The sequence below is a fragment of the Thamnophis elegans genome, chromosome 4 (assembly GCF_009769535.1).
Source record: "Thamnophis elegans isolate rThaEle1 chromosome 4, rThaEle1.pri, whole genome shotgun sequence".
In the NCBI taxonomy this organism is placed as follows: Eukaryota; Metazoa; Chordata; class Lepidosauria; order Squamata; family Colubridae; genus Thamnophis; species Thamnophis elegans.
Window position 1 is genome coordinate 15,234,545 of NC_045544.1, and position 12,348 is coordinate 15,246,892.

At 37.7% G+C, this 12,348-nt stretch overlaps 1 protein-coding gene across 1 annotated transcript in view; it reads left to right on the forward strand.

The window, feature by feature from the left end:
• Window positions 1–12,348, forward strand: part of MYO6 (myosin VI) — a 121,579-nt gene that overhangs the window by 69,601 nt on the left and 39,630 nt on the right. Inside the window, exons 13-17 of the mRNA XM_032216291.1 lie at window positions 2,646–2,803; window positions 4,640–4,731; window positions 6,045–6,117; window positions 8,863–8,990; window positions 10,802–10,897. Coding sequence (XP_032072182.1) covers window positions 2,646–2,803; window positions 4,640–4,731; window positions 6,045–6,117; window positions 8,863–8,990; window positions 10,802–10,897 — 547 coding nt within the window. The remainder of the gene's footprint in view (window positions 1–2,645; window positions 2,804–4,639; window positions 4,732–6,044; window positions 6,118–8,862; window positions 8,991–10,801; window positions 10,898–12,348) is intronic.

Here is a 12,348-nt window from a genome sequence, read left to right on the forward strand (position 1 = left end):
GTGAAGCTGGCTTCCCCCATTGACTTTGCTTGTTGGCAGTTGATTTTTAAAAAAAAATAAGTGGCGCTGAAAATAAAATAAGTAAATAAATGACTCTGAAAATAAGTGGCAATTTTAAATGAATGGCTTGAATTTATGATAGTTGCAATAGTTACTGGCATAGTGTAATCACCATTTGCGACTTTCTCAATCAACTACCAAGCAGCTGGATTTTGATCTTGTGGTCGTAGGGACACTGCAATGATCATAGTGTGAGGACCGGTTGTAAGTCACTTTTTTTCAGTGCCATTGTAACGTCAAAAGGTCACTACATTGAAAACAGTGATATACAAATATAAATGGTTGGTAAATCTTTTTCATATCGGGATATGCGATTATATAAAGGTATACTGTTATTAAACAGACAATCAAGAATGTAAGGGAATTAAGTTTATTGGGAAAAATATATTAATTGTAATTGAATATGCGTTGTACTATGAAAGTGAGGTATCTAGTTATATTAGATGAAAAATCTGTGATTGTAAATGTATTTGAGAATATGGATGCAAAAACGCTTGTAACCAAACGACATGCTGTATGTACTGGATGAGAATTTTTTCAATGTTTTTTTTAATGTTTTAAAATTAAAAACAAATTGCAAAAAAAAAAAGGTCACTAAACACAAGGTCGTAAGTGGACGACTATTGAAATGTACTCATCAAAAACAATATAAGTTTAAAAACAAATAGTGTGGGTTCAGCAGCCTGTTAGAACTGAAAATACAAGTGATCTGATCTCTGGCAGTAATCTTTTATGGGTCTCCTGGAAGCATTCTGGAGACCCTTCAAGGTACTTTTGAAAATATTATCTAGGAAAAAATTACCTCAGTCCTCAAAGTAACTCTTTTGGGACAGCATATCTTTCCAGCTTTTTCTTCCTACTCTTTCAAGTTGCTCTTCTGGATTCAGTGTTTCAGCACAAACTTTTCTACTTCTTTTTCATGTCGTTCCAGTATTGCTGGTTCCATCTTTTTCTCTCTGTGCAACTTTTACCTCATCTGTCAGATGTGAACTGAAATCCTTGTGGGATTATGCATCCCAAAATTTCTGTCTCGTCAATGATGTCTTAATGTCACATGCTATTGCCTCCATATGGTTTATTTCAAAGACGTTTCCTTTAAAAAGCCACGTTTCATCTTATATAATTTGGTTTCAAAGGAATGGATTTTTTTTTAAAAAAAGTGGCACTGAAAAATAAATAAAATAAATGTCCTTGAAAATAAATGGCACTTTTAAATAAATGGTACTGAAATACTGTATCAACATTGCAGAAAAATCAGAAAAAATCAGCATTGCAGAAGGAAATCAGTATCATTATTACTCAAAAACAATGCTAATGCTAGGAAATATAACAGTGACTAACACATTATTTTCTGCTATTTTTAGGTTTTAATAAAAAAGAATGAATTTATTTGATTTAGTTTTTCCACATTTCCAGGGAAGCTAGAAATAAAATGACCAACTTTAAAAAAGAGAAAGAAAAAAGTTATGTTTCTCCCCTCTGAGTGGCCTTGATAAGTTGTATATACAGTCTTTTTTCTCTTTCCCACATCTATCTATCTATCTATCTATCTATCCATCCATCCATCCATCCATCCATCCATCCATCCGCCCGCCCGCCCGCCCACCCACCCACCCACCCACCCACCACACACATCCACACAATACAGATAGTCTGGATATGAGAAAGTTCTATTTACATAAACATGTAGCCCAGTTCTTACAATGATAGTCATACTTTTCCATAGTTCTTCTGCAACTACTGAACAGAATAACAGAGTTGGAAGGGACCTTGGAGGTCTTCTAGTCCAACTCCCTGCTCAGGCAGGAAATTCTATTTGATTTCAGACAAATGGTTGTCCAATTTCTTCTTAAAAACCTCCAGTGTTGGGAGTATCCACAAGTCATTCAGGATGCTGTGAACATGCATGGCCAGTGTGGCATTGGTACTTTACATAAGCCCAGCCTGGTTATAAAACCAGCAGACCTCTATGTTTTATGGACTTCTCCTATGTTCAACTCTCTGAATCCAGCTGGACCAATTTTGATACTCCCTGGCATGTGTTTTATGCAAATGCATTGAAATTCCATTATGTAGGATTTGGCCTGAACTGATTCAAATATCCAGAATAAACCAAACTGATTTTCCAAATCGATTGGGATACTCAATTCAATCTGATTTGCACACATTTAATAAGTTATCTTTTGCATCTAGCATATTTCCAGTTGTATGATTGTGGTTATAAACAATTAGGTATCATTTAGTCTGTTTTCTTACTATATAACTTCATTAGGAACTTGGTTGATTAATAGTATGGCAGTTTTGCTGCTCTCTGACATATTGCTAAGGCTAAAAAGACAAGACCTCCCATTAGCTTCTCATGCAATTCTTCCCTTGTAGTTTCATTGTTTTTCTTCTGGTGTTTAGGAGGAAGTTTGTCATCTGCCAAAAACTTATATTTCAGGAATCCCATATGGTTATATTTAATACTGTTTCTATTAAATATTTAGTTATTTAAATTTTGTCCATATTATTGTAATCTCCCTTGTTGTCCTCACAAATATGGAACAAATTGATAGTAATTATAATACTTTTTTCTCCTCCAGGGTTCCATTAAAAGTAGAACAAGCAAATAATGCACGTGATGCTTTGGCAAAAACTGTCTATAGTCACCTCTTTGACCATGTGGTCAACAGGGTAAATCAATGTTTCCCATTTGAGACGTCGTCTTTTTTCATTGGGGTTTTGGATATTGCAGGTTTTGGTAAGTGTTTTACCTTTTAACTATTCAGACTGTGTGCTTTTTCATGTTTATCATTTCTTACCACAAGAAATCTCGGACGTAGAATGACAAAATTTGAGAGCCGATTGTATGTAGCAATTAAAATATTAGTGCAGGATTAGAAATCAGAAGACCGTGAGTTCTAGTCCTCCCTTCGACATCTGGTGACTTTGGACCTGTCATTCTCGCTTAGCCCTGCCATCCACATAGGGTTGTCGTTGTGGCGGCAATAGGACAAAGGAACATTATGTACAGTATCTTGAGATCTACAAATAATGGTGGGGTACTAATCTAATAATAATAAAAATAATAATGATTTGTCCAAGATGATTTGACTTAAAATGTGAGTCTGACGTGCACTTTGTAGCCAGGCAAACTCATCAGTTGGCAGATGCCTCGATATTTTAGAGATATTTTCTTAAGTCCACTTTATTTTTTTTAAAAAAAATCTGTTCTAAAAAGAGTGCACTTGAGAACAACATTGTGTGCAAAATAGGCAGCCCAGTTCTCTCCGTGTCTGCAGCCAACAGCCTCCTGCTAATTATACATTGCTGGCAAATTAGTGGGCTTCCTTCTGCTATTGGTTGGCTACTATGAAATCAGACTGTTAGACTATATGGGCAAGGAGTCTGTTCCAGCAGGGCCGTGCTTATGTACCTATACTTATTTTTGTTTTGTTGTGTGTTGTTTATTGTCTAAGCATTGTGAGCCTTGTAGAATTTCAAGGCCAGTAGCTCTAATAAGGAATCCATTCATTCATGCTTCTCATAAAGGCTCCCCCCCCCAGCAAATATATGAAAATGGGGGAAAGTACTCTTTTCATTTAATTCAATGAATTCTAGCTGCACATGTTTTCATGTTTGCTAGAAAGATTTTGTTCTTGATTAGCTTTCCTCATTTCCTAGTATCTTCAAATCTCTTAGTTCTGCAATTCCCAGCATTGCCAGCCGACAGGATGCAATTCACCCTATGTAATAGTAGCAGCTACTACTGTGTAGAGCAGATGCCAGCTGATTTCAGACTCGCAAGAGCTATATTTTTAAAAATAAAATAAAAGTTGGAATGTACCAGATCGCTAAACATTAGGTAATTTTTCCAGACACTCCAGGTTACCCAAAGCTCTCTCTGCTTCCAAATAATCATTGTGATATAAGAGAATCAGATTCAGAATAGAGCTGGAAGGGACCCTAGAGGTCTTCTAGTCCAGCCCCCTGCTCAAGCAGAAGATCCTATACTATTTCAGACAAGCGACTGTCCAGTCTCTTCTGAAAAACCTCCTGTGATGAAGCACCCAGAACATCTGAAGGCAAGCTGTTCCATTGGTTAATTGCCCTCACTGTTAGGAAGTTTCTCCTTAATTCCAGGTTGCTTCTCTCCTGGATTAATTTCCATCCATTGTTTCTTGTCCTGCCCTCTGATGCTTTGGAAAATAAATTGATACCCCGCCCCCCCTCTTCTTTGTGGCGGCCTCTCAAATACTGGAATACTGCTATCTACCTCCATAGAGAGTTCATATTATTTAAACTACTGGCTGTCAGAAATCCTTCTTGACCTGCAGCAAATTGAGAGATCTACCAGTGCCTCTAGATCAGACTCCTGGCTCTCAGGCTGGATGCGTCACATGCTGGCCACGCCCACACCTGGTTTAGCGAAGGGGTAAAAAGTCCCAATACGCGCCATGACAATATGAGTTTAGACATCTCTGCGCTAGATTTACCTTCTGCCCACCTTGGTGTAAAAGACCTGATGGTGGAATGCTGTGCTCCAATGGACCAATGATATGATTCCTCTAAATCTGTTCACCATTTTGTTTTGCAGAATACTTTGAACACAACAGCTTTGAACAGTTTTGCATTAATTACTGTAATGAGAAGCTACAGCAGTTCTTTAATGAAAGGATCCTTAAAGAGGTAATGTAGAACATGCCAAGATATCGGGAGGTTCAGGAAAGAAACCAGATATGCTGTCCTAATTATGTGTTGATTTTTCTCTTAAATCTTGGTCAGCTTCACATATTACCTACAGCAATGTCAGGAGATATTTCATTGAATCTCACAAAACTCACTCATCTCCGGAATAATCCTCCATAGCATGCTGCTCTATCCAGGACTTGACACTAAAACATATGTGGTATCTTGTGACATTCACAGCTTAGCTTGACTTTTCAACTAGGCAGAACACTCATAGGTCTAGTTTGGCCAGAGTAGAATCTTTGTTGTGGACAAAGAAATACGCCGCAATTGACTTCTCCCTGGTAATGAGAAGATGAAAGTGACTTTTATAGTCATGGGATTAAAACTCCTGGCTTCTTCCTTCCCTAATTTATGGGTGCTTGGCAGAGCATAATATCCTGGGTGGCTTTGAAGACAAGTGGCTGTCATGTTTTTACATAATGGCCATCTTCAGCCTTGAAATCATTGATTCTGGTTTCAGTCTTTTACAGCACAGTTCTTGCAGCATTCTTTTTCTTCTTACTTGGTGACTTGAAAACTCTTGTGTGAACACTTATTGAGGATTTATGTCTAAATCGATGTCATTATTATCCAGTGACATTTAGAGCACATGTGGCATGCTTGCAAAGTCCTTGGAAACTTGAAAGTGACAATATTCTAGTGCACGCTACAAGGAATGCTATATTGTTATGCCATTAACACAGAAAAAGATCAACTTTATTCATACCTCTGAAGGCAGAGTGTTCATGATTCCTAATGTCCAGAATAAACATAAACAGGAATATTCGTGGCTTCAGAAAAATATGAAGCTTTTTTCTTTATTGGTTTTCAAAAACAATATTAAGAAAACAAGCATATGAGAAAAAAATTTAATGAAAAAAGATATGAAAAAGAAAAAAAAAATCAAGAAAGAGGTACCAAAAGAAAAAGTAAGAAAAACGGGAAAAGAATGATTTCAGAACATTTCTTTCTTTGGTACAGATATGGATTAAAAAAAAAATAAGCTTAAGTTTTTCAAAACAACTTCCAGCTATTTTAGTTTTGGAGTTTTATATTCCCAAAGTCAAATGGCTTACCACACTAAAATACCTCATTACAGCATCAGAATGACAAGTTCTTTTTGAGTGGGATCAGCTTCATTGGAAATAAGTCACATTGAGTCAGAAGAATAGCAGTGCCATTAATGAAATCTGACATCTCAGGCATGGGTGCTTAACCCCATTGTAGGTGGCATGATCAGACAGGCTATTATAATTCTGTTTTTCTTACAGGAACAAGAACTTTATCAAAAAGAAGATTTGGGTGTTAATGAAGTACATTATGTGGATAACCAGGACTGTATAGGTATGTAAGTTTAGTATTGGGATAAGGTTTATATGCAAAAGCTCTATTTACTATGGCTTCTGTTAAATCTATACAGAACTATATCTAGTTTGGTTTTTTTTTTCTTATTCTTTAAAGCAAAATTAGTAACAATGACTTGGGGAAATGTTACCTCCCCCAAGGTTAAATTACTTTGAAATAAAATACTGTAATTTGTACCTTTTGGATTTAACAAAAAGTCTATATTTTGTGGCTGGAATGGTTGGGGAAGAGAAAGTGTAGAAAAGTATTTTTTAAGTTGGATGGAAACATTTGAATGTTCAACTTGAGTCTTCCCACTAAAATGCCTTGGGTTCCACCAAACCAAAATTTGAAGCTGGTTAATTAGCCTGGACCATTCATCTCAGTAATAGAGAGTTCATTTTAGAGTGTATTAAACACTGGTTATTGGGACAAACCATATTTTCACAGCCTTAAAAGTCATGTTTTCATGAAGAGAAGTGAACTGGAAGGCTCACTTGCTTTGTTAACTTGATGCTCTTTCAGGTAGAAAGCAGGAAAAAAGGTTACTTTTTATGACTTTCTACCTGTAGCCCCAGCTGTATTTCCCATGGCTCTTCCAAAACATACATTTTGTGGTAAAGAAGGTGTCAAGTTCAAGAATGGTGTCGTTTAGTGGGATCTGAGAAGTTTGCCTTCTCCCTTTCTGTGCCTCCTCTGGGGAACAAAATATCTGTTTAAACTTTGGATGTCCCTGTCCCTGTTAGCTTTCTGTAATGCATTATTTTTCATATCGTTTAATAATTAAATACATTTATTTGGCCATACATTACCGTATATACTCGAGTATAGGCCGACCCGAATATAAGCCGAGGCACCTAATTTTACCACAAAAAACTGGAAAAGTTATTGACTCGAGTATAAGCCTAGGGTGGGAAATGCAGCAGCTACCGGTAAATTTCAAAAATAAAAATAGATACCAATAATGTTTTTGAATATTTATTTCAAAGAAAAACAGTAAACTAGCGGTGTATTCAATGAAATACTTCACTCACCTCATGATGCTGATGTCCCGCTGTGATGATGATGTCCCGTGCAGCCGCGGGAGCGATGTCCCGCCTCCTATGACACACGGCACAGTGATTCCTATCATTGGATCACTGTACCAGAGGAGGTGGGACATCGCTATGTGGCTGCTTGCCATAACACGGAGGAGGTGGGACATCGTTGCAGAGCGGCAGGAGGGGGAGGAAGGGGAATCGTAAGACAGCCCTGCATTACATTAGAACGTGAGGAGGGGGGATGGTGCGGTGCGCGCTGCGCGGCAAACTGACACAGAGGGAGGGGAAACTCACAGGGGCACTGGGCCATTCACGAGTGTCACCCAGCGGCATGGCCCCGCCCCTTTTTCTCCTCCATTTCGGGCAAATTTTTCACTGACTCGAGTATAAGCCGAGGCGGCTTTTTTCAGCCCAAAAAGTGGGCTGAAAAACTAGGCTTATACTCAAGTATATACAGTATATAGAATACAGAATAACAGAGTTGGAAGGGACCTTGGAGGTCTTCTAATCCACCCCCCTGCTCAGGCAGGAAACCCTATACATTTCAGACAAATGGTTGTCCAATTGCTTCTTAAAAACTTCCAGTGTTGGAGCATTCACAGAGCTTTCATTCTGGAAGCAAGCTTGTTCCACTGATTAATTGTTGGCCAGCCATCCTGCAGATCATATGTCCCTGGGCAGCTAACAATACATAGAAAAATCCTAGGAAAAATAAAGTCAACAAAACATTTTAAAAAGTGCTGCTACTAAACTAGGAAAACTTACAACAACATTTCATAAGTAATCTACCTCCCAACTTTGCTCCATATTCTTGAGCACATTCAGGTCTTCGGTGAGTTATGAAAAGCTGGCAGAGTCAGCCAATTTCATATTATCTTGGGGTGTACCTGAGGACAGGCAGAAAAACCCACTTCCTAGATCCCATTCTTTACCTGAGGAGACCTGGAGCATCTCTCTCCTTTTGAACTTGGTGGGACAGGTATCAACCAAAGTGAAGCAGATTTACAGACAATCTGTAAGACTGCTGGCCCTGTTCCAGAAAGAACTTTATAGGTGGCCACCAACATCTTGAATGTCTTCTGGAAGTACACTCGGACTCATGGAATTAATATTTGGCTTTTTCCTGGACCAAGGAGTTTAGTGAGTCCATTGTTCTGGATATTGTGGATGTGAATATATGTATTGCCCCAGGCACAACGTTTGGGGGGAAGGGGAGGGGTTAATGATATTTTATTATTCATTTAAATTGTTGTTCATTCTACAATAATAAGTAATAAGAACCTTCTTGCTATCAACATGGATATATTTCTTGATTACTATTGTTCTAGTATATTTGTAAAATGTTTATACAAAGCATTTCTGTATTTGATTTTACCATATTTTTTGTTCTTTTAATGCATATTTGTAAGCATCTACTGTCTGAATAACAGTAGAAACATGAGTATGAAATCATAACAGTATATTAGTGCAGTTGAGAATTTTGTTTAAACTGCAGCCACTCCAATAACTTGCAATCATTTGCATTTTAAATAATTTAATTTTAAATAGTCATACTGTATCTCTCTTGTGAGGCCGAAATTTCAATGGGATATAGAAAGTATAAGATTAATAGGATACATGCAAGTATTTTCTTATTTGGTTAACTTAGGTTTTTATCATTGCATATTATTTATGAAATAGCCTATGATTTTTATCATTCAAACAGATTTGATTGAAGCAAAATTGATAGGAATCCTTGATATTTTGGATGAAGAAAATCGTCTTCCACAGCCAAGCGATCAACATTTTGCTTCGGTGGTTCATCAGAAACAAAAACAACATTTCAGGCTATCAGTAGGTTTATTTTTTGAATTTAGATTGGTTGATTCCCCAGATGAATCCGCTTATATAAACAATTGTTTGCCTGAGATTGGCTTGTTTCCTTATTGCATTCTATCAGCTTCCCTTTAACTAAGATGTACACTTTCCAAGAATTGCATGGCTACCTTGTGAACCCAGAAAAAGACCATGCTTTCTTTAAGGAAATAAAGATAAATGCAACAAGTGCATTCACGCAAAAGCAAATACTTGTTTCAAAACCAGATGGCTACCCTTCACTAACAGAGAAGATGACTGTGGTAGGGAGACAGTGAAAGTGGAAAGTCATTTCAGTTTGGTGAAGTCCCTGGAATAAAGAATTTTGTGAAATCTTGATGACCATGCCACTCTAGTTATTAAATTATTTGCTTTGTGGAATTCATTGCTATAGTTCCTAAAATAAAATTGTGACAAGTTCTTTAGACACCTTACTACCTACCCACGTGGCACAAGAGTTTGATGCCAATCGTGTTATATTAAAGTCTAGAGTAGCATATTTCAAGAATAACACCATAGTTTAGGTCAGTGTTTTTTTTAAAAACTTGACAGCTTTATGATGTGTGGACAACTCCTGGAGCTGTCAAGGTTGAAATACACTGGTTTAGGTGTTGGACTGGTAATAACAACATAGAAATCCATCTTCAATAATGGAAACACCATAAGTGATTTCGGGCCAGTCCAATCTTCCTCACTTTTTTTGTGAGCATAAAACAAAGAAGAACCACTTCAATCTTGAATCCCCGGAGAAGAGGGGGAAACTCAGTCTAAAGGATAAGGAGAAATAGAATTTGGAGCCTGTATGGCATTCTTTCCAATGAGAAATATTTGGGACAGAACTTTTCTCTGTATATCTATAGGAAAACATGTTTGAATATTTAGACATGTAGTGGTTACAGGAGGAGAAGCTTGAGGCTCAATTCTCCCCTGCGGGATGATTTTTAGCTAGCTGTTCTCTCTCAGTTTAGTCTAACACAGAGAGCTATTGTGGCATTTAAATCGAGATTCCCACATAAGCCGGGCTAAGCTGGTAGACCAAAAAGGATAGAACTGCATCAATAATAAATAAATCTTTATTTGAAAAGGCTGTGGCCAAGCATTGAAAGGGCATACATCGTTATGCCTAAAAATGTCATCATTGAATGCAAACTACAAAATCCTTTGTGGATTAGGTGAAATTACAGTTGTTGTTGTTGTTGTTTTAAAGTGAACTAGATGTGATCTTTTAGGATCTTTGTATCCCTACCTCCAAGAAAATGGCAGGAAACAGCAATTGTGATGGCAATATAGTTATCATTATTTATTACGTATGTCACCATCCAAAGATGATGCTCTGTAGAATTGCTTTCAAAAGATTCAACACAAGTTATATGTGGTCTAAAATGTGCTAACTGATGACTTGGGTAGATTGCGGTACAGGTGATTTTGAATTAATTCAGTGACTTATTTCTAAGTTCAGTTAAATTACTGATCTTTTTAATGCTTAGAGCCTAAACTGCCAGGGATCAGGTTATTAGATCTGCCTTGTTCCACATACCTGATCTGTTTGTTAAGATGTACTTTAAAAGCTCTTTTTCCTTTTTATGTATTCAAGCTAGTGCCATTTAACAATATTAACTAAGAGCTAGTTGAGACCATTTTAACCAGTATATTGCCACAGGATGACCTTGCTGCTGGATTTTCTTCACAATAAAATTTTCTTTTAAGTCTCATTGGTGTTTGTTATGAGTTCTTGCAGTATTTTGTTTACATCTGTATATATCTTAAACTACATTTCTTTTTCACCTCAGATACCCAGGAAGTCTAAATTGGCTGTTCATCGAAATATTCGTGATGATGAAGGATTCATCGTCAGACATTTCGCAGGAGCAGTTTGCTATGAGACGGTAAATTAATAGCTGCTGCTCTTTCTTTAATTTTTTTTTTAAAAAGTGTTAAGCCGAGTGTTAAGTAGAGCCGAGGTGGCACAGTGTTTAGAGTGCAGCACTGCAGGCTACTTCAGCTGACTGCAGTTCAGCAGTTTGGCTGTTCAAATCTCACCGGCTCAAGGTTGACTCAGCCTTCCATCCTTCCGAGGTGGGTAAAATGAGGACCCGGATTGTTGGAGGCAATATGCTGACTCTGTAAACCGCTTAGAGAGGGCTGAAAGCCCTATGAAGCGGTATATAAGTCTAACTGCTATTGCTATTGCTATTAATCAATGATTTGTTATGTTATAGATATTCTGTGAAAGTTTATTTTAATATAAGTTAAACTCTCCCTTTGCAATGAGCATTTAGTATTACAGAGCAGTTACTGTCTATAAAATATGTAGTACCCTACTGAAGGGCAATCAGGAGATCCCTCTGGAAATTAATTCACAAATAAATAGGTCAGCTAAAAGCACAGACTTTTAAGGCAACTCATAATTGCTTTCTCACGGCAAAAGGAAAGTGAACAATGTGAGTCTGGAAGCCTTTCACAAATTTAAAAAGAGCCGAGGTGGCGCAGTGGTTAGGGTGCAGTACTGCAGGCCACTTCAGCGGACTGTTATCTGCAGTTCAGCGGTTCTAATCTCACCGGCTCAAGGTTGACTCAGCCTTCCATCCTTCCGAGGTGGGTGAAATGAGGACCCAGACTGTGGGGGCGATATGCTGACTCTGTAAACCGCTTAGAGAGGGCTGAAAGCCCTATGAAGCGGTACATAAGTCTAACTGCTATTGCTATTGCATGGCCATCACTATAGAGCTCCTGTTTCTTACACATTTCAGTCTCCGCTCAGGAACACAAGAGATGACCTAAGGATCATCCCTTCTCCAAGTAATAATACGACAGGTAGTCTCGACTTAACAGCCATTTGTTTAGTGACTGTTGGAAGTTACGAGAGCTCTGAAAAAAAATTTTTTTTTCACACAACTGTTGCAGCATCCCTATAGTCACATGATCAAAATTTGGACGCTTGGCAACTAGCAAGTGTTTGCGATAGTTGCAGTGTCCCAGAGTCAGGCGATCACATTGTGTGACCTTCTGACAAGCAAAGTCAATGGAGAAGCCAGATTCACTCAACAGCCATGTTACTAACTTAACAACTGCAGTGAGTCACTTAACTGTGGCAAGAATGGTCGTAATAGGAGGCAATACTCATTTAACAACTATCTTGCTTAACAACAGAAATGTTGGGCTCTATTATGGTCATAAGTCGAAGATTATCTGTATGTGTGAGAGTGATAACAAATAGTTATTTCTTTGGTTTATTATAATAATTCACCAGAATTTTTTAAAAAAATAGTTAACTTTAGCTGGTAGGCTCAGGGTTTTCGTTAGCAAGGCAATACTTTTGCTCATTATGAGCAATACC